The sequence below is a fragment of the Hylobates moloch genome, unplaced genomic scaffold (assembly GCF_009828535.3).
Source record: "Hylobates moloch isolate HMO894 unplaced genomic scaffold, HMol_V3 SCAFFOLD_15, whole genome shotgun sequence".
Taxonomy (NCBI): domain Eukaryota; kingdom Metazoa; phylum Chordata; class Mammalia; order Primates; family Hylobatidae; genus Hylobates; species Hylobates moloch.
This window is the reverse complement of record NW_026652290.1, coordinates 3,695,619-3,717,160: the sequence shown is the minus strand read 5'-3', so window position 1 is coordinate 3,717,160 and position 21,542 is coordinate 3,695,619. Positions and strand designations below refer to the sequence as shown.

The window sequence follows — 21,542 nt, the reverse complement described above, 5'->3', positions numbered from 1 at the left end:
TCTTGGAACTTGATTTTCTATCTCGTATGTGTTCTAGGTACCATTGCTGCATAACAACCTTTCCACCAAACTTGGTGTAAAACTATAACCATTTTATTATGTTCACAAATTCCATGGGTCAGGAATTCAGACAGGACTCAGCTGCAGTGGCTGGTCTGTGCTTCACAATGTCTGCGGTCTCAGCTGTGAACACCAGAATGGCTGGTGCTGGGGTTAACTTGGAACAGCTGGGGGCTGAAATTACCAGGTGACTTTACTCATACATCTGATGCCTGAGTTGGCAGGACCCAAAGGCTGGGTTCAGCTGGGGCTGAAGACAGACACACCAACGTCTGACCTCTCCATGTGGCTTAGGCCTCTCTCAGCAAGGACAGTGGGCTCTGTGAGGGAACATCCAAAAGATGCATATGAAAATAGGAGGGGGACACAGTAGCTCACACCTGTGATCCCAGCACTTTGGAAGGCCAAGGCCAGAGGATTGCTTGAGCCCAGGAGTTCAAGACCAGCCTGGGCAACATAACAAGACTCCGTTTCTGTAAAAAATAAGAGGCCGGGCGCGGTGGCTCATGCCTGTAATCCCAGCACTTTGGGAGCCCGAGGGGGGTGGGGGTTGGATCACAAGGTCAGGAGTTCAAGACCAGCCTGGCCAAGATGGCGAAACCCATCTCAACTAAAAATACAAAAATTAGCTGGTCGCGGTGGCAGGTGCCTGTAATCCCAGCTACTCGGGTTGGGGCGAGATCATTCAGCTACTTGGAAGGATGAGGCAGGAGAATCACTTGAACCTGGGATGCGGAGGTTGCAGTGAGCCAAGATCGTGCCACTGCACTCCAGCCTTGGTGACGGAGTGAGACTCTGCCTCAAAAAAAAAAAAAAAAAAAAGCAAAAATATTTACAATAGTGTTAAGAACACGGGGGACTGAAGTAACAATGGTGGAGCTGGGAAATCTCTCAGGGAAAGAGACTTTTTTTTTTTTTTTTTTTTTTGAGACGGAGTCTCGCTCTGTCACCCAGGCTGGAGTCCAGTGGTGCCATCTCGGCTCACTGCAAGCTCCACCTCCTGGGTTCACACCATTCTCCTGCCTCAGCCTCCCGAGTAGCTGGGACTACAGGCGCCCACCACAACGCCCGGCTAATTTTTTTTGTATTTTTAGTAGAGACGGGGTTTCATCCTGTTAGCCTGGATGGTCTGGATCTCCTGACCTCGTGATCTGCCTGCCTCGGCCTCCCAAAATGCTGGAATTACAGGCATGGGCCATTGCGCCCAGCCTATTTTTGTCTTTTTAATTGTTTGATGTCTGTCTCTTCTACTGAAATTCAAGCTTCCTGTGAGCAAGGACTGAGTCCGTCTTGTTCTCTGTATCCTCAGCACTCAGCACCATGTCTAACACATCATAAATATTTATTGGATAAATGAATGACAATAACTCCTGGGCTTCCAGCTTGGGTGATTACAGGAGGAGAAGCCCTTGATCGCCCACTTTAGTAAACAGGAATGACACATTTTGGCCAACTGTTTCTCAGATTTTTTTTTTTTTTTTTGAGATGGAGTCTGTCGCCCAGGCTGGAGTGCAATGGCACAATCTCGGCTCACTGCAACCTCTGCTTCCCGGGTTAAAGCGATTCTCCTGCCTCAACCTCCCAGGTAGGTGGGATTACAAGCTCTCACCACCATGCCCAGCCAATTTTTATATTTTTAGTAGAGACGGGATTTCACCATGTCACCCGGCTGATCTGGAACTCCTGACCTCGTGATCCACCTTCCTAGGCCTCTCCAAGTGCTGGGAATACAGGCGTGAGCCACCGCGCCTGGCAGATTCATCTTTGAATAGTTTTAGGAGTTTTTCAGGCAGGGCAGGTGGATCTGACCTGGGGCAAAGGGATAAGGAACGCTGTGAATCGTGGAGTTAGGGGGTCATTGGGAAGAAGGACGAAGAAGGAAGGCCAAGAAAAATGGCTTAGAACATTTCTTCATTCACTGGGAGACCTGCCATGTGCCAGCCAGAGTCCCTGACCTCAAGGAGTTCTCAGTCTGCCGGGAAGCAGAAGGGTCCCACGCAGAGGGCCTCCATGCTGTGACGCGGCTGTGCTAGAGGCGGGGGAGCCCAGGCAGCCCTCAGAGGGCAAATGCCCCTGGGGCTCCTCCCCAGGTCTCTTTTCCCAAGGCTGAGCCTTGACTGCAGGCTCCACCTGCCTCCCCAGCCAGAAAGGTAAAGTCCCTGCACTGGCATCCCCAGCCTGCCTTAGGAGCCCTGCCAGAGACGGGGTAATGAGGGGCAAGGAATAGTTCCTCCAGGTGAAAACCGATAATAAGGCCCTAATAGTCACTGACTAGTGCTCGGCAGACCCCAGCGCTGATCTAAGGCCTGGGCGTGCATGAACTCGTCGTACCCTGCCAACCAGCCCAGGAGGTATCAGAGGAGTAAGGTTGGATATCATCAGCACAAGTCTCCTAAAGGTCACCCCACTGATGACAGGCCTGGAGGGTTCACACTGCAGAGATTTGAGGTAGACATATGGAGGCACTTCTGGACCACAAGAACCATGAGAATCTGAAATAATGTGTCCTTCAGAGCACACGATTGTCTGGAACAAACTCAGACGGTGCTGGGGGAGAGGGGGATGGGCAGCAGATGACCTCACTCACTCCAGTGTCCTGAGCGCCTTACCCCGCCAGGCGCTGACCTCAGACTGGCGGAGGGGACAGATGGGGCGAGATCATTCAGTACAGTGTGCGCCCAGCGCTGGAGCGAACGTGTCCGGGGGCAGGGAGGGAGGCGCCGCTTGCAGGGGTGTGGGGACTCGAGGAAGGTTTGCAGGTGTCGCCCGATCCTTTAACCTCAACCCGAGATGCGCAGCGCGTGAGGTCGGTCGACGCCCTTCGCCTCCCGCAACGCCGCTGTGCGGTTGGGGGCGGTGCGGTCCCTCTGCCGCCCGCGCAGCCCGCGAGCCGTCACTTCCTGTGGGCTGGGCCGAGCCGGGCTGCGCGCGGAGGTGGGGGATGCAGGCTGGGGGTGAGCAGCAGCGATGGTGCCATCGGCTGTCGCATCGGCGTTCCCAGCCCCGCCCCGCGCCTAAGCGGCGCTCGCTGGGAGGGCCTGGCCATCTTCGCTCGGTGGCCGGGAGCTCCCGGGGTCCCCTGCCTGTGCCCCGTTCCCTCATCCAGGACCTGGGCTGGAGGTGCTAGGGAGCTCTGGGAGCCTGGGGTGCACGCAGGGAAGTGCTCTCGGCCGCCAGGGTCACAAGACTCCAGGGCTTCACAGTGCCCAAGGCTTGGGGGGTATCGAGCCCACCGGGGGCTCTTTGCCATCAGCGCCGTGTTTTGATGCCCGCGGCAAGGAATACCACGAAATAGGTTTCCTGACACTCAGGTGAGGTGACAAGTCCTGGGTTACCAAGGTCAGGTCAGGTAGTCTGTACTTGCCACCCCTGGGTCGGCTTTCTACCCTGCTTGCCTTCATCACAGGAAAAGGCTTGAAATGGATCCAGGGTTTGTTGAGCTGTAGCTCATGGAGGCTGAAGAATTTCCTCCTTGAAGGCAGACCTGATTTTCCTCCTCATGGAAGAGTTTAGGCCAGCCATAGGGTGTTTTTCTTCTAATTATTTTATTTTATTTATTTTATATGTTATGTTATGTTATTTTTGAGACAGAGTCTCACTCAGTTCAGGCTGGAGTGCAGTGGGGCCATCTCAGCTCACTGCAACCTCTGCCTCCCAGGTTCAAATGATTCTCCTGCCTCAGCCTCCTGAGTAGCTGGGATTACAGGCATGCACCACCACGCCCATCTAATTTTTGTATTTTTGGTAGAGATGGGGTTTCGCTGTGTTGGCCAGGCTGGTCTAGAACTCCTGAGCTCAAGTGATCTGCCCGCCTCGGTCTCCCAAAGTGCTGGGATTACAGGCGTGAGCCACTGTGCCTGGCTTCTTCTTCTTTAGTAAGTAAACTATTTTATCAAAGTAGAATATATCTTCAGAATAGTGCACACATCTTAAGTGTACAGGTGGGTGAATTTTCACAAAGTAAACACACCTGTGTAACCAGCACCCAGATCAGGAGATAGAATTCTCCCAAATGGGAATTAGTGTTTAATGGTAGAGAGTTTCAGTTTTACAAGATGAAAATAGCTATGGAGATGGATGGTGGTGATAGTTGTACGTTATAAATGTATTGAATACCACTAAACTGTACACTCAAAAATGTTAAATGGTAAATCTTATGTGTATCTCACCACAATTGTAGAAAAAAAAAAAATCTGCTAGGTGTGGTGGCACAAGCCTGCAGTCCCAGCCATTTAAGAGGCTAAAGCAGGAAGATCACTTGAGCCCAGGACTTTGAGGTTACAGTGAGCTATGATTATGACACTGCACCCAGCCTGGGACCCCATCTCAAAAATAAGTTTTAAAAAGTTTAGAAAAAGATTCCCAGCTGCTTAGAATTCTCCACATGCCTTCCCAAAGCCAAACGCTATCTTGATTCATTTTGCCAGTTTTTAACTTTATTATTATTTATATTTTATAGAGACAGAAGGTGGCTGTGATGCTCAGGCTGGTCTCGAACTCCTGGCCTCTAGTGATCCTCTTGCCTCACCCTTCCAAGTAGCTGGGATTCCAGACACATGAACTTTTTTTTTTTTTTGAGACGGAGTCTCGCTCTGTCACCCAGGCTGGAGTGCAGTGGCGCAATCTCAGCTCACTGCAAGCTCCACCTACTGGGTTCACACCATTCGCCTGCCTCAGCCTCCTGAGTAGCTGGGACTTCAGGTGCCTGCCATTACGCCCGGCTAATTTTTTTTTTAATTTTTTTAGTGGAGACGGGGTTTCACCGTGTTAGCCAGGCTGGTCTCGATCTCCTGACCTCATGATCCACCTGCCTCGGCCTCCCAAAGTGCTGAGATTACAGGCGCGAGCCACCGCGCCCAGCCATTAACTTTATATAAAATGGAATCATGCAGTGCTGTGATAGAATCATAACCACCAAAGATAACCACATCCTAACCCCCAGAATCTCTGAATACGTTACCTTGCCCAACATAAGAGACTTTGCAGATGTGATTTAGTTAAGGACATTGAGACAGGGAGATTATCCTGGATTGTTCAGTGTGCCCAGTTTAAGCAGAAGAGTCCTTTATAAGAGGGAGGTGGAAAACGTAAGAGTGATGGGATGTGAAAAGGACTCCACCTTCTGTTGCTAGCTTTGAAGATGGGCAAAGAGGCCATGAGCCAAGGACTATGGGTGGCCTCTAGAAGGTGCAAAAGACAAGGAAACAGGTACTCCCCTGGAGCCTCCAGAAGGAACACAGCTTCTACCAATGCTTTGACTTTAGCCAGTGATCCTTGTCAGACTTCTACAGAATTGTAAAATCATAAATTTGTGTTGTTTCAAGCCATTAAATTTGGGGTCATTTGTTACAGAAGCAATACGAGACAAATACAGGTATTTACTCTTTGTGTCTGGCATCTTTCACTCAACTTTTTTTTTTTTTTTAACCCAAGCGCATGACAGTAGATCATTGTATTTGTACTATATAACATTCCATTACATGAACATGCCACATATTCTTCGCCAACTGTTGATGGACATTTGTGTTGTTTCCAGTGTGGGCGCTTATGAATACTGTGGCTATGAACATTCTTGTACATGTCTTTGAGATAAGGTATGTACATATTTCTGTTGCACATATATAGGAATAGAATTGCTGGGTTATAGGGTATGCATGTATAGTGGCTGCTGTGATGCATCCCCAACTCTTTCAGAACAAAAGGACCTATTCCCTTAGCTGCTGGGAGGACCCCTGGCTGGCAGTCCCAGCTGCCAGGCCTCTGTGCAAACTAGTCTCAGCTGAAAAGAATTCATCTGGCCAAGGTTACACATGCCTCCTAGGAACGACCTGCATCATTCAATGACTGGTTGATACGTAAGGGTGGGGGATATAAAGGCCCCCTCCCCCACTGATACTTGGAAGAGCTTTGAAGGGTCACCCCAGATTCAAAGTTCTTCAGGGATCAGAGGAGGCTTTTGCAGAGGCTGCACCCCAACCCAGCTTCTCCCTCACCAGCCGTGCTTCCCTTCCTTTCCTGCAGGTTTTGATCATGAGAGCACTCCCTAGTCAACTTCCTTTCTTTTTTTTCCCTCTAATCCAATATGATTGATATCCCTAATCAACTTCCTGCATGCTAATCTCCATCTCAGGATCAGCTGCCTGGGAACACAACCTAAAATAGCTTACGTTATTCAGCTTTCATGATTATCAAGCAGTTTTTTTTTTTTTTTTTTTTTTCCGAGACGGAGTCTTGCTCTATCACCCAGGCTGGGTGCAGTGGCACAATCTCAGCTCACTGCAACTTCCACCCCCCAGGTTCAAGCGATTCTCCTGCCTCAGCCTCCCGAGTAGCTAGGACTACAGGCATGTGCCACCATGCCCAGCTAATTTTGTATTTTTAGTAGAGATGGGGTTTCACCATGTTTCCCAGGCTGGTCTTGAACTCCTGACCTCAAGTGATCCGCCCGCCTTGGCCTCCCAAAGTGTTGGGATTACAGGCATGAGCCACCTCGCCCGGGCAGTTTTCTAAAGTGGTTGTCATCCTATGTATTCCCTCCAGCAGGGTGAGAGAGTTCCAGTTGCTCAAGGTTCTTGCCAACAGGAGGTATTTTTTGTCTTTTTTTTTTTTTTTTTTTAAACAAGGTCTTGCTCTGTCACCCAGGCTGGACTGCAGTGGCAAGACCACAGCTCCCTGCAGCCTCAACCTCCTAGGCTCAAGCAATTCTCCCACCTCAGTCTCCCAAAGTAGCTGGGACTACAGGTGTGTGTCACCATGCCCACCTACTTTTTATTTTTAAATTTTTTTGTAGAGATAGGATCTTGCTATGTTGCCCCGGCTGGTCTTGAACTCCAGGCTCAAGTGATCCTCCCAACCTCGGCCTCCCCAAAGTGCTTGGATTATAGGCATGAACCACCATGCCTGGCCTTTTTTTTTTTTTTTTCTAAAGCCACTCTGGTGATTGGGTAGTGATACCTCATTGTGGTTTTAATTTGCATTTTTCTGATGGCTAAAGAAGTTCAGTACCTTGTTGCATATTTATTGAATTATTTGTTTATCCTCTTTAGTGAATTGCCTGGTCAAATCTTTTACCCACTTTTCTACCGGGTTGCGTGCCTTTTTCTTATGACTATGCAGATGTTCTTCCTATATTCTGGATACAAGTCATTCGTTGGATATATCATAATATTATTCAGAGATTCTCAACGGCACCAGCACATTAGGGTCCCAATAAAAATGAGTTACATGAATGCTTGAGTCAGAAAACTCCTCTAAGGAAAGAATGCTTGGACAGATGCAAGTGTGTATAGTTTTAATGGGTATAATTGGATATAGGATATGGGTCCCAAGGAAAGGAAAACAGAACCTTGAATGCAGGTAACACACCTTCAAACTTTGCCACTTTCGGCCTGTGGTTTCTAGCCACAGGCACTTAAACACGCAAGTTCCCAAAGGCAACTGTAAATTAGTATTCATTCGTTCAAAGAATGTCGATGGAAGGTATCAATTACCAGCATGTTGTTTGTTTTTGTTTGTTTGTTTGTTTGTTGAGGCAGAGTCTCCCTCTGTCGCCCAGGCTGGAGTGCAGTGGCGCTATCTTGGCTCACTGCAACCTCTGCCTCCAGGGTTCAATCGATTCTCCTGCCTCAGCCTCCCAAATACGCATGCGCCACCATGCCCGGCTAATTTTTGTATTTTTAATGGAGACGGGGTTTCGCCATGTTGGCCAGGCTGGTCTCGAAACCCCTGACCTCAGGCGATCTGCCCGCCTTGGCCTCCCAAGGTGCTGGGATTACAGGAGTCAGGCATCGCGCCCGACTGGCGAGCAGCCTGTTCTAGGAGGTGAGTAGCCAGCTGTGAGAGACAATATTCTTGCTTCCAGGAGATCTAGGAGAGACGACAACTTCTAAAATAACATAATCTTAGACATGAGACGTAAACTGAATCGGTCGTGGGGGAAAGTAGGACGAAAGGGTTGATCGAGCAATTCCCAGACCAAGACACCAGGAGGGTCCCGCCCTCTGTCCCGCCTCCAGCTTTGCATACACCTCCTGATTGGTCGGCGGCGGCCGGCCCCACCCCGCGGAGCTGGGCACCGCAAGCTGCAGGCGGGCTCCGCCAAGATGCAGCGGCGGCTCCGGGTGTCGCCGGGCTGGCTAGGGGCAGCGCCGACCCGAGCCGGGCAGGGGGCGCCCGCCACGGCACCCGCGCGCTCCTAGCGCCCCAGACCTGCCTGCGGGCCCGGATCCTCCTTGACACTGTCCCGCCCGCCGTCCCCGCCCCTCCAGCCTTTGTGTCGCCGCCGCCCGGTGCCCCCGGCTCTGCGGGACCCCTGCTGGGCCGGACCCTGGCAAAGCGCCAGGCCCCGCGTGGGCTCCCGGCGAGCGGCTGATGGCGAGGGGGCGCGGCGCGGGCTCTGTAGCCCGAGTTCCCGACGCTGGAGGCCCGGCCCGCCTCCGCCGCATTGTCCCGGGCCGCGCGCCCCGGCCCTGAGCTGCGCCGCCGCAGCACCCGCCCGCAGCCCGCGTGGCCATGCGGAGAGCCGCCGGGATGGAGGATTTCTCCACGGAGGAAGAGGAGCCCTGGTACGACCAGCAGGACCTGGAGCAAGGTGAGCGCGGGGACGACGGGGGCAGGAAGGCGGGGAGCGCCCGGTGACCCCTGTCCGCTTCTCCATTGTTGGGCGCTATCACCCCGGGAGGGGCTGGGCTGGACCGGGCGCGCCCGACTCGAGGGAGCCACGCGTCTGGAGAACCGGGACGTGGAGAGAGGGGGCGCTGCCGGAGAAGACGCGGACCGGACGGGTGGAGACCTGCAAAAGTGGGGGGCGGGGGGCGGTCTTCCTATTTTCCCAGACGACAGAGAATCCGTCATCCAGCTCGGCCACCCCGTTCTGGAGGCAGCAACTGCCCAGCCGCCCCTGGTATTGTTACGGGGCCTGAGCGCTGGCTAGGAGTCTTCCGAGGCCGGGAGGCGGCTCCTTCGTCATGTTTTGCTGGGAGGGTGGCCTGTGTGTAGAGGGAAGTTATCTCACGCCAAATCCAGCAGCACCCGTCCCTGCCAGGATTTATGAGCTCTAAGACTCCTAGAAAGTTTCCCTAACTCGCTTCCTACTCAGGGGGAAGTGGTACTGGGTCTTTGCTGGTGAAGAAGCAGAAAGTCAAGTCTCCCATCTGCCTTCGAGAGTCAGGAGTCGCTTAGCCCTCCCCTGCCCGGTCCCCTTGCAAATGGCTCATGGTTTGGAGGGGGTCAGGTTCGAGAATCCCGGCCAGTGTGCCAGACGAGAGACTGAATAAAGAGGGATACACCTCCGCTACCCCCAGTTGCCATCTGAGGGCAGAAAGGGCGACTGGAAGGGGGTTAGAAGCTGGTGATGAGGTGGCCGAAGTGACATCACTGGGAGTGGGGGGCGGGGCTGTTGGGACAGGAAGGAGGAGGAGGCCTGCTGGAGTGGAGTCAGTTCTATGCTCTCCTCCCCTAAGATGGGTTCCACTTGGATGGTGAGAGCTGGAAGGGGTGAGGAAACATGTCCAGGGGGAAGTGACCTTCCCATGGCCTCCAGCAAGCTGGGGGGTGTGGACACAAGTCTGCTGCAGTTTGTGCCATCGTGGCCTGCTGTGGTGTGCCCACACCCTGGTCTCCATCCACAAGGCTCCAGAGAGCTGGCTTTGCCCTGATGTGCAGCAGCTACCCTGATCCTGAAGCCCCTGACCTACTTCCCCACATGGCCAAGATTGGCTGGCAGATGAGGCTCTGTCCTTGTGCTGAGGACAAGGGTTAATCATAGCCTCAGGGGGACCAGGGTGGGACTGGGGATGCTGGACTAGGCCCTGCCAGGGTCTGTGCCCTGGACTCTAGCCTCAGCCTCCTTGCCTGGAATGAGATACAGCTCCCCTCAAACACACATACACACACACACCCACACATTGTGACAACCCCCTCTCCCATCCTGGGCAGTAAATTTTTCCATGAACACCTATTAGGCTCCCCTTAAGTACCAGACACCATCCTGGGAGCTGGGAATAGTCACAGCCCTAACCCTGAACGTATACCCTGGCAGGTGAAGGAGGCAGGTTTGTAACTAAGTGTAGGTGGCACAGTATTTTTTTTCTTTTTTCTTTTTTCTTTTTATTTATGTATTTATTTTGAGACAGAGTCTCCCTCTGTCACCCAGGTTAGAGTGTAATGGTGCGATCTCAGCTCACTGCAACCTCCATCTCACGGGTTCAAGTGATTCTCCTGACTCAGCCTCCTGAGTAGCTGGGACCACACCCAGCCAATTTTTGTACTTTTAGTAGAGACAGGGTTTCGCCATGTTGGCCAGGCTGGTCTCAAACTCCTGACCTCAAATGATCCACCCGCCTTGGCCTCCCAAAATGCTGGGATTATAGGCGTGAACCACCGCGCCCGGCTGGTGGCACAGTATTATGGGCAGTGGGGAGGGCTTCCTGGAAGAGCCAGGCTTAGAAAGAAAGATTGGAAACAGTTCTTGAGAAGACGGTTTTCAGGGAGGCCGATGCTAATATTGTTGCTGTCTCACTTAATTCCTGCACCCCTAATGAAGGCTTCGGCACTGTTCCTGGCCCAGAAATGGGAAAGGAGCCAGGGCGTAGAGGTGGGAGATGTGCAGAGATGTGCAGCTTCTTGAGAGAGAGAAGGATCTGAGACTCCAGCTGCGCTGGGTGGCCGTGCTCTGGGCTGCCGGGAGGGATGGGCCCTGCAGGCCTCTGCTTCTCTGGCCCTGCTGGTCTGCAGCTGTCGGCCTGGCCTGGCAGCTCCAATGGTAGCCAAAGGCCAGGAACCTGGAGGGAAAGAAGAAATGAGACAGCCTCAGAATAATGGAGCTTCCCGCCAAAAGCTGGATGTCTGCTTGCTGTGGGCCAGGTACTGTGCTGAGCCTGAGGACATAGTCTCTGCCCTCAGAGAACTCCACATTACATTAGAGAAGACAGAAATAGAACCAAACTCACAATGGCGTCAGAGTGAGGGGTTCTGCAGCTGTGGGCCCAGCAACGGAGACAGCAGAGACTTAGAAAGGTTTATGCCAAGGCCCTTTTGAGCTGGAGGCTCCCCAGGAGAGGGAAGGAAGAAGGCATTCGGGGGGAAGAGACGCTTGTACCAAGTCATGGAGTGACATGAGAAGGCTGGAAAGTAGGGAGTGAGGGGCTGAAAGAAGCATCAGACACGGGTTCTGAGGGGCATTCCCATGGGCCCAGCCCGCTCTGTGCCCTAGGGGCCAGGCATGGAGAGCTGGAAGGTGGGACAGAGCAGGGGCCAAAGGCCAGCCATATTGGGTGTCAGAGGCCTGGTGCATCTCCCAACCCACAAATTCTCTTCCACCCAGCTGCTCCCTGGTTGCCTGTGAGTGGCCCAGAAATGGTTTTCTCAGCCAGCCACCTGGTCTCCCCTCCCATCTGTTTCCTCCTGCCCCAAGGGCAGGCCCTGATTCCACTTTCCAGAAGCTTGACTGTAGAGATCCTGTTTGACTTTGATGCTCTGTCCTGGTGGAAAGCAGCCGTGGGACAAGTGAGGTCCTAGATTCTCGCTGTGTTCTCTCTGCCCACTGCCACGAGCATCTGTAAAAATAGAAAAAGCCAGCTGGGCACAGCAGCTCACGCCTGTAATCCCAGCACTTTGGGAGGCCGAGGCGGGCGGATCACCTGAGGTCGGGAGTTCGAGACCAGCCTGACCAACATGGAGAAACCCCGTGTCTACTAAAAATACAAAATTAGCCAGGCGTAGTGGCACATGCCTGTAGTCCCAGCTACTCAGGAGGCTGAGCCAGGAAAATCACTTGAACCCAGGAGGCAGAGGTTGCAGTGAGCTGAGATAGCGCCATTGCACTCCAGCCTGGGCAACAAGAGCAAAACTGTGGCCGGGCGCGGTGGCTCACGCTTGTAATCCCAGCACTTTGGGAGGCCGAGGCGGGCGGATCACGAGGTCAGGAGATCGAGACCACGGTGAAACCCTGTCTCTACTAAAAAATACAAAAAATTAGCCGGGCGTGGTGGCGGGCGCCTGTAGTCCCAGCTACTCGGAGAGGCTGAGCCAGGAGAATGGCGTGAACCCGGGAGGCGGAGCTTGCAGTGAGCCGAGATTGCGCCACTGCACTCCAGCCTGGGCGACAGAGCGAGACTCCGTCTCAAGGAAAAAAAAAAAAAAAACAAGAGCAAAACTGTCTTAAAAAAAAAAAAAAGAGCTGGGTGTGGTGGCTCACGCCTGTAATCCCAGCACTTTGGGAGGCCGAGGCGGGCGGATCACGAGGTCAGGAGATCAAGACCATCCTGGCTAACACAGTGAAACCCCATCTCTACTAAAAATACAAAAAATTAGCTGGGCGCGGTGGTGGGTGCCTGTAGTCCCAGCTACTCGGGAGGCTGAGGCAGGAGAATGGCGTGAACCCAGGAGGCGGAGCTTGGAGTGAGCTGAGATCGTGCCACTGTACTCCAGCCTGGGCGACGGAGCAAGACTCTGTCTCAAAAAAAAACAGAATAAAAGAAAGAAAGAAAAAGCCATTAATTATTAAGCACTAGCACTCCCTCTTTCGGCCCACCTTCCCCCCCCTACCTTGGACCAGGCATGGCAGGCCCTGTGAGTTCCTCTTTCCAGGCTGAGAGGCGGCTGCTGAGTCACAGATTTGAAGTCCTTGGTACCCGTGCTGTCCTCGCCTGCCTAGCTGACCTTGAGTCCTCAGCCTCAGGAGAGCTCTGACCTGGCAATGGGAGGGAGGTCCTGCCTCCACCCTGGTTACCCCAAAGGTGACCTGACCCTGATTCTGTGGACTCAGAGTGGCTGACAGTCGTGCCCTGGAGCTGAGAACAGGACCCCACAGCCCTGCCAGGTGGTACTTGTGTCCACTACCTGGAGCCACACCCTTACCTTTGTCCTCCCTGAAAATGTCCCTTGTCCCTTTGCCGCGTCTCTGCTCTGAAATCTGTGGTGCCTGCGCCAGTGAGGGACAGTGGGACTTCTAAGTTGCTTTTCAAAGACAGGCCCTGGGTTCCCCGGACATTCCCTCTCAGGCCTCTGGGGCATTGCTTCATGTAAAACCACTAAAACCTCCTGAAGGAGACCCCAGAAAACCCTGGGGTCCAGGCAGGGGATGTGCCAACCCAGACTTCATGTTGTTGGTTTTTTTTCTTTTGACCTGCACCGTTCAAACCCATAGCCCAGACTTAGTACCTTCCCCAGCTTGGTCCAGTGTGTCCCATTCATCCAGCTGTGAGAGGTTGTTACTCCACTTTCACTTCCTGCCTAGCCAGCTCCCCCATTCTCCCGTTCCCAGGCCTCTCTCCTCTGAGCCTGGAGCCGTCACCAGCCCTCTGCTAGCTGGTGCCCTCTCCCTAGCACTTGGCTCCACTCAGTTCCCTGCTCTGCAACTTCTAGACTATTCCCTGATCCCTCCTGGCAGCTTTGACCAGCTTAGCTTGCACTGTGATCCAGTTTCCCTAAAATGATCTGAGACCTGCCTCGCTGCCCCCAAACAGCTTCTATTGTGTTTCTCTTTCTACCTGTCCCTGAATCACTAGGTGGCCCAATTCGATTCACTGCCTTCAAAGGGCAACCTTTGATGTCTCTGGTGTATAGGGTGGTATACCACCCTGGCCTGCCAGCATTAGAAATCTACAGGCCAGACACTAACCTGGAAGTGGGGGGTATAATGTTGCACTGCACTTGGCCTTTCTTCACTCACCTCTGATGCAGTGGCTTTGCACTCTAGTTAAGCTGCAGGGGCTCCATGAAGGCCACTTACATGGAGCATGTCCTCCGACACCCACGGCAGGAGGTAGAATCAGTAGCAACGGCCTCTTTGCAGACCACGGAACAGTTTCCAAGGGGGGAAACATTTAGGAGGGTAGCCCTCTGATCTCTCTCGTGTATATCTGAACTATTGGATACTGTTGAGGATGAACTAAATTTGAGTCCCACTATGGAAAACAGGAAGATAGCATGGCTCTGTCATCACAAACTGAAGGTGATCTTGCCCGGCTCCTGAGCCCTGAGTTACTGCCATGCACACAACATAGCACAGGGCTGTAGTTTAGTTTTTTTGTTTTGTTTTGTTTTTTGTTTTTTGTTTTTTTTTTTTTTTGAGACAGAGTCACGTTCCATCGCCCAGGCTGGAGTTCAGTGGCACAATCGGCTCACTGCAACCTCCGCCTCCTGGGTTCAGGCAATTCTCCCACCTCAGCCTTCTGAGTAGCTGAGATTACAGGTGCGCGCCAGCACGCCCAGCTAATTAATTTTTTTGTAGAGACGGGTCTCACTATGTTGCCCAGTTCAATGATCTTTACATCAAACTTTACAATTTGTAGATACCTCCAGACTTTTGCCCAGCTGACAGTTAATAAATTCATACAGCATATATCGTCATTCCCTTACTAGGTTTGTGTTAGGTAACTAGTTTTTCTTGGCATCCTCAACAGAAAGTTAATTGCTCAAGGCTAAAGGTTCTTATCTATGATATACATGATTTGGTTTCTTTGTTGTTGTTTTCAATGGCTGAGGTAGGTGTTTGGGAAAGCTGCCTTTGTTTTTCCAGGCTAAGTTGCTGCAGCCTTGCTCCAGGGTAGCAGCTTTGCACTCCGTCTCCAGATGACACAGGGCCCTCCTTTGGCTAAAACCCAGCCCTGGAGGCTCCACCTTGGCTGTTTCAAAACCTCACCTCTATGCACAGGAGCAGACTCCAGATTTGTTCCTGTGGGGCAGTTCAGCCTTTGTGTCCAGGCCCGGTGGCTGGTCAGGCCCCTCTGCCTCTCACAAGGCAACGTCAGTTCTGCCCCCAGCTTGGCTGAAGGCCCAAGGCTCTGCCCTCAGCTGCCCACCAAGAGTCACTGCTTGCCCGGGCTCGTCCCAGAGGAAAACTTCCACCCCAGATCTAGGTTTCTTTCAAAGACATCCCTTGGGTTCCCCAGCTATTTCTTCTCAGGCCTCTGTCCAATGCATAGCAAGGGCTCAGCCGAAACAACCATGTCTAGGAAACCTTCCGTCCGGGAGTATAGAGCCCATCCGTCCTCCAGAGACCCTAGAACCATCACTATGTCTAAAAAGGGAAAGCGGTAGAGAACTGGATCCCTGAACCACATCACATTGGCCCCAGCAGAGTTGCCTTTACGCATCTCGATCTGATTTACATCGTCAGCCTAGATTGCGAGCTGTTTTAAGAAGCAGCCTCATAAAACGAAACAGACCAGTGCTTTCCTGGACAGTCTTTTGAGCAAATGCCTCAAGAAGGCCTACCTTTTGTCCCAGGAATTCTATTTCTAGGAATTCTGTATCTAGGCCTACCTTTCGTACCAGGTACCTAGGCCTACCCTTTGTTCAAGGAATTCTGTGTCCTAAGGAATTGGGCGGTGATTTGCACAAAACGTTTTGTACAACAAAGTTAATTAGTTTAATTCTTTTTTTTTTTTTCAGAGATAGGGTCTTGCTTTGTCTCACTGGAATGCAGTGTTGCAATCATAGATTACTCTAATCTGAAACTCCTGGACTCAAGCAATCCTCCCACATCAACTTCTCTAGTAGCTGCAACCACAGACATGCACCACCATGCCCAGCTAATTTTACATTTTTTTTGTAGAGATGGGGTCTCGGGTAGGGCACAGTCCCAACACTTTGGGAGGCCAAGGCGGGCGGATCACGAGGTCAAGAGATCGAGAACATCCTGGCTAACACGGTGAAACCCCGTCTCTACTAAAAATACAAAAAAATTAGCCGGGCGTGGTGGCGGGCGCCTGTAGTCCCAGCTACTCGGGAGGCTGAGGCAGGAGAATGGCGTGAACCCAGGAGGCGGAGCTTGCAGTGAGCCGAGGTCGCGCCACTGCACTCCAGCCTGGACGACAGAGTGAGACTCCGTCTCAAAAAAAAAAAAAAAAATACAAAAATTAGCTGGGCGTGGTAGCACGTGCCTGTAGTCCCAGCTACTTGGGAGGCTGAGACAGGAGAATTGCTTGAACTTGGGAGGCAGAGGTTACAGTGAGCCAAGATCGCACCACTGCACTCCAGCCTGGCGACAGAGTGAGACTCAGTCTCAAAAAAAAAAAAAAAAAGAGATGGGGTCTCACTGTGTTTCCCAGGCTAGTCTCTAACTTTTGGCCTCAAGCTATCCTCTCACCTCAGCCTTCCAAAGCACTGGGATTACAGGCATGAACCACTGTGCCCAGTCTATACTTTTTTTTTTTTCTCTTTGACAGACAATGTCTCACTCTGTCACCCAAGCTGGAGTCCAGTGGCACAATCACAGCTCACCAAGTAGCTGGGACTACAGGTGTATGCCACCACACCCCACTAATGTTCTTATTTTTTGTAAAGACAGGGTCTCATTATATTGCCCAGGCTGGTCTTGAACTCCTTTACTAAAGCAATCCTCCCACCTCGGCCTCCCAAAGCGCTGGGATTACAGGTGTGAGCCACCACACCCGGCCTGGCCTCTAATTTTTAAATCACCAGTTTGTTGTTGTTGTTTGTTTGTTTTGTTTTTTTTTGAGACAGGGTCTCTCTCTGTCACCCAGGCTGGAGTGCAGTGGCACAATCTCGGCTCACTGCAACCTGTTTCCCAGGTTCAAGTGATCCTCCTGCCTCAACTTCCCAAGTAGCTGGGACCACAGGCACACACCACCACGCCTGGCTAATTTTTGTTTTTAGTAGAGACAGTTTTACCATGCTGGCCAGGCTGGTCTCAAACTCCTGACTTCAAGTGATCCACCCTCCTCGGCCTCCCAAAGTGCTGGGATTATAGGCATGAGCCACCACACCCGGCCTAAATCACCAGTTTTTAACCTTTCTGTGCTGTTTGATTTTTTTACACCAATCATGCCTTATGAAAAACATTAAAGCTATTTTAAAAAGAAAACAGCCTTGTGAAACTCAGCCTGAGCCTGCTCTAATGACCTCTTTGAGGACCCGCTCTCTCCCACCCTTCTTCGTCTCTGGATTAAGCTGCCTAAATCTTTTTTTTTTTAACAGATTTATTGAGATTTAATTAACACACAATACAATTCACTCATTTAAAGTGTGCAATTCAACGGTTTTTATTATATTCACAAAGTTATGCAACCATCACCACAATCAATTTTAGAATATTTTTATCACCCTGCCTCTTTTTAGAAACAAAAAACAGGCCAGGCACAGTGGCTCACACCTGTAATTGCAGCACTTTGGGAGGCCGAGGTGGGTGGATTGCTTGAGGTCAGGAGTTTGAGACCAGCCTGACCAACATGGTGAAATCCCATGTCTATTAAAAATACAAAAATTAGCTGGATGTGGTTGTGGGCAACTGTAATCCCAGCTACTTGGGAAGCTGAGGCAGGAAAATGGCTTGAACCCAGGAGATGGAGGTTGCAGTGAGCCGAGATTGCCCCACTGCTCTCCAGCCTGGGAGACAAAGCGAGACTCCATCTCAAAAAAAAAAAAAAGAAACAAAAAATAATAAATATATTTAATATACATATGTGTGTTGTTGGGAAGATTGTATCCACTCCAAATGTCTAGGTATCATCACACAACTCAGACCCACAAAGAGAATTTTTAGGGATTTTAGTACCTGCCGTTTCTTTCTTTCTTTTTTTTTTTTTTTTTGAGACAGTCTTGCTGTCACCCAGGCTGGAGTGCAGTGGTGCGATCTCGGCTCACTGCAGGCTCCGCCCCCCAGGGTTCACGCCATTCTCCTGCCTCAGCCTCCCGAGTAGCTGGGACTACAGGCGCCCGCCATCTCGCCTGGCTAATTTTTTGTATTTTTAGTAGAGACGGGGTTTCACTGTGTTAGCCAGGATGGTCTCGATCTCCTGACCTCATGATCCGCCCGCCTCGGCCTCCCAAAGTGCTGGGATTACAGGCGTGAGCCACCACGCCTGGCCACCTGCCGTTTCTTTCTAACTCCTTCTCTCTACCCACTCATCCCCCACAACATCCCCCTAAAAACAGACGGATTCCCTCCTAGCCTGTCTGATGGGTCCTCATTTCCCTTGGACTGGGGTCAGGGAGGGAAGGTTCCAGTCCTACAGGGTACAAGCACCAGGGCTGCTGGGGAAAGAGGATGGTTCTGGTGCTCAGGGAAAGAAGGTTTGAGAGCGGGGCACATATCACTAGGGTCAAATGGTACCCAACCAGGAGCCCGATACCTGAATTCTCCCCCCAGTATGGACATAAACCTGCTGGGTGACCATGAGCAAGTCACTCTGCTGTCCTGCTCATTATCCATAAAATCAAGCAGTTGGGCCAAAAAGTTCTGAATCCTCTTCCAGTTTTAATATTCAGCAAGCCCTACTGCTCTCTCTGCCTCTCAGCAAGCTCATAGTCACCCTTTTCTTTTTTTTGAGACAGAGTCTCGCTCTGTCACTCAGGCTGGAGTGCAGTGGCACGATCTCAGCTCACTGCAACCTCTGCCTCCCAGGTTCAAGTGACTCTTCTGCCTCGGCCTCCCAAGTAGCTGGGATTACAGGCTTGTGCCACCACACCCAGCTAATTTTTATATTTTTAGTAGAGATGGGATTTCACCATGTTGGCCTGGCTGGTCTCGAACTCCTGACCTCAAGTGATCCTCCCACCTTGGTCTCCCGAAGTGCTGGGATTACAGGTGTGAGCCACTGCACCCAGCCTCCTATCCACCCTTCAAAGTCCAACTCGAAAGCTGCTCGTTTGCCTGAGCCTCCCGGGGAGAGTGAAGCTCTCCCTTGCCCGTCACCCCACGGCACCTCGCCCCTGTGTCCGTCCATGCCCTTATCACTCACTTATTCTTCCAAAAAGACAAATTATGCACTAACTCTGTGCTAGATACTGTCCTAGGCCCTGGGGATATTCATGAGCAAAACAGATAAAAATCCCTGCCCTGCCAGGTGCGGTGGCTCATGCCTGTAATACCAGCATTTTGAGAGGCCAAGGTAGGAGGGTCGCTTGAGGCCAGGAGTTCGAGACTAGCCTGGGCAATATAACAAGACCCTGTCTCTACAAAAAAATTTTTAAAAATTTTAGGCTGGGTGTGGTGGCTCACGCTTGTAATCCCAGCACTTTGGGAGGCCTGAGGTCAGGAGTTCAAGACCAACCTGGCCAACATGGTGAGACCCCATCTCTACTAAAAATACAAAAAATTAGCCAGGCGTGGTAGTGGGTGCCTGTAATCCCAGCATAAAAAAGGTTTTAGAAGTTAAAAAAAAAAAAAGGGCCAGGCATGATGGCTCACGCCTGTAATCCCAGCACTTTGGGAGGCTGAGGCAGGCGGATCACGAGGTCAGGAGATCAAGACCATCCTGGCTAACATGGTGAAACCTCAACCCTACTAAAAATGCAAAAAATTAGCCAGGCATGGTGGTGAGCACCTGTAGCCCCAGCTACTCGGGAGGCTGAGGCAGGAGAATGGTTGGCATGAACCTGGGAGGCGGAGGTTGCAGTGAGCCAAGATTGTGCCATTGCACTCCAGCATGAGCAAAAAGAGGAAAACTCCGTCTCAAAAAAAAAAAACTCTACTACTATAGTCCCAGCAACCAGTATTATAGTCCCACGCCTATTCACAGGCGTGATCATATACGCTGTAGCCTTGAGCTCCTGGGCTCAAGGGATCCTATCCCAGGCAGCCATATTTCACCACCTTTTTTTTTTAAATAGAGATGAGGTCTCACTATGTTGCCCTGGGAGGCTGAGGGAGGAAGATCACTTGAGCCCAGGAGCTCAAGGTTGCAGCACATATGATCACACCTGTGAATACTCACTGCACCCCAGCCTGGGCCCCATCCCTTAAAAGAAAAAAAACTAGCCGGGCGTGGTGGCTCACGCTTGTAATCCCAGCACTTTGGGAGGCCGAGGCGGGCGGATCACGAGGTCAGGAGATCGAGACCACAGTGAAACCCCGTCTCTACTAAAAATACAAAAAAATTAGCCGGGCGTGGTGGCGGGCGCCTGTAGTCCCAGCTACTCGGAGAGGCTGAGGCAGGAGAATAGCGTGAACCTGGGAGGCGGAGCGAGACTCTGTCTCAAAAAAAAAAAAAAAAAAAAAAAAAAAACAAAAAAAAAAAAAAAAAAAAAAAAAAAAAACTGCCCTGTGAGCTCACGGTTAGTTGGGGGAGCTGAAAAAGATAAAGGAGTAACTTGCTTGGGAAATTAGATGGTGCTAAGTGCTAAGGAGAAGGATGAAGCGGGGGAGAGACTGCAGGGCAGGGAACAGTGTGACTTTGAATCAAGTGATTGGGGAAAGATCTAGAGAAGGTGACAGGCACAGACTTGAAGGAGAAGAGGGAGCAAGTCCTGGAAGTGTCAGGAAAGAACATTCTAGGCAGAAATAACAGTGCAAAGGCTTAGCTCCTGGCTTTCCTCTCCTCCCAGGCCTGGAGGCTCCCGGTGTCTTGGTTACATTGCGGTCACCTAGAGTAGATGCTAGGAACATGAATGGGCATCCTCTGCCTTTGTTCTCATGCTCGGGTTTCTCCTATCCTAGACTTGCACCTAGCTGCGGAGCTGGGGAAGACTCTGCTGGAGAGGAACAAGGAGCTGGAGGGGTCCCTGCAGCAGATGTACTCCACCAATGAGGAACAGGTGCAGGAGATCGAGGTGAGGGCCCTGCATGTGCTTGCCCACACCCCTCGAGGGCCCCTTGGCCTGTGTGTGCCTTTATGCAACTTAGAATAAGGTGCTAGCTTATCAGACACAGCCTTAGCCCAATAGCCTGGTACAGTTCACAACTGTGCTATCCTGTACAAGGATAGCACAGCTATCTCAGGCAGCCCTACTGCACGACCAGGCCTGGTGGGACAAGAGTGAGACTTCGAAGCTGGGCGCAGTGGCTCACGCCTGTAATCCCAGCACTTTGGGAGGCTGAGGCGGGCCTCCTAAAGTGCTAGGATTACAGGCGTGAGCCACCATGCCCAGCCTGAACCACCATTTTTAAGCCCCACTCAGCTGAAGACAAATACATCAAAGCAAACTTGTCCTTAGAAGGGGAGAAGGGGCCAGCAGCTCATGCTTGTAATCCCAGCACTTTGGGAGGCCAAGGTGGGTGAAATACTTGAGCCCAGGCAAGATGGCGAAACCTTCCCTCTACAAAAAATACAAAAACTAGCTGGCTATGGTGGCATGAGCCTGTGGTCCCAGCTACTCAAGAGGATGAGGTGAGAGGATTGCTTGAGCCTGGAGGTTGAGGCTGCAGTGAGCCGTGATTGTGCCACTGCACTCCAGCCTAGGCAACAGAGCGAGACCCTGTCTTAAAAATAAATAAATAAAATAAAAAAGATTTATATATTTTTTGAAATGGAGTCTCGCTCTGTCGCCCAGGCTGGAGTGCAGTGGTGCGATCTGGGCTCACTGCAAGCTCTGCCTCCCAGGTTCACGCCATTCTCCTGCCTCAGCCTCCTGAGGAGCTGGGACTACAGGCGCCCGCCACCACGCCCGGCTAATTTTTTTTGTATTTTTAGTAGAGACGGGGTTTCACTGTGTTAGCCAGGATGGTCTCGATCTCCTGACCTCGTGATCCACCCGCCTTGGCCTTCCAAAGTGCTGAGATTACAGGCGTGAGCCAC

At 51.7% G+C, this 21,542-nt stretch overlaps 1 protein-coding gene across 1 annotated transcript in view; it reads left to right on the top strand.

Moving 5' to 3' along the window:
* The first annotated feature begins 8,129 nt into the window (after window positions 1-8,129).
* Window positions 8,130-21,542, top strand: part of CDR2L (cerebellar degeneration related protein 2 like) — an 18,372-nt gene continuing 4,959 nt past the window's right edge. The window contains exons 1-2 of the mRNA XM_032177139.2: window positions 8,130-8,650; window positions 20,465-20,577. Of these exons, the coding sequence (XP_032033030.1) occupies window positions 8,572-8,650; window positions 20,465-20,577 (192 nt within the window). The 5' untranslated portion in view covers window positions 8,130-8,571. The remainder of the gene's footprint in view (window positions 8,651-20,464; window positions 20,578-21,542) is intronic.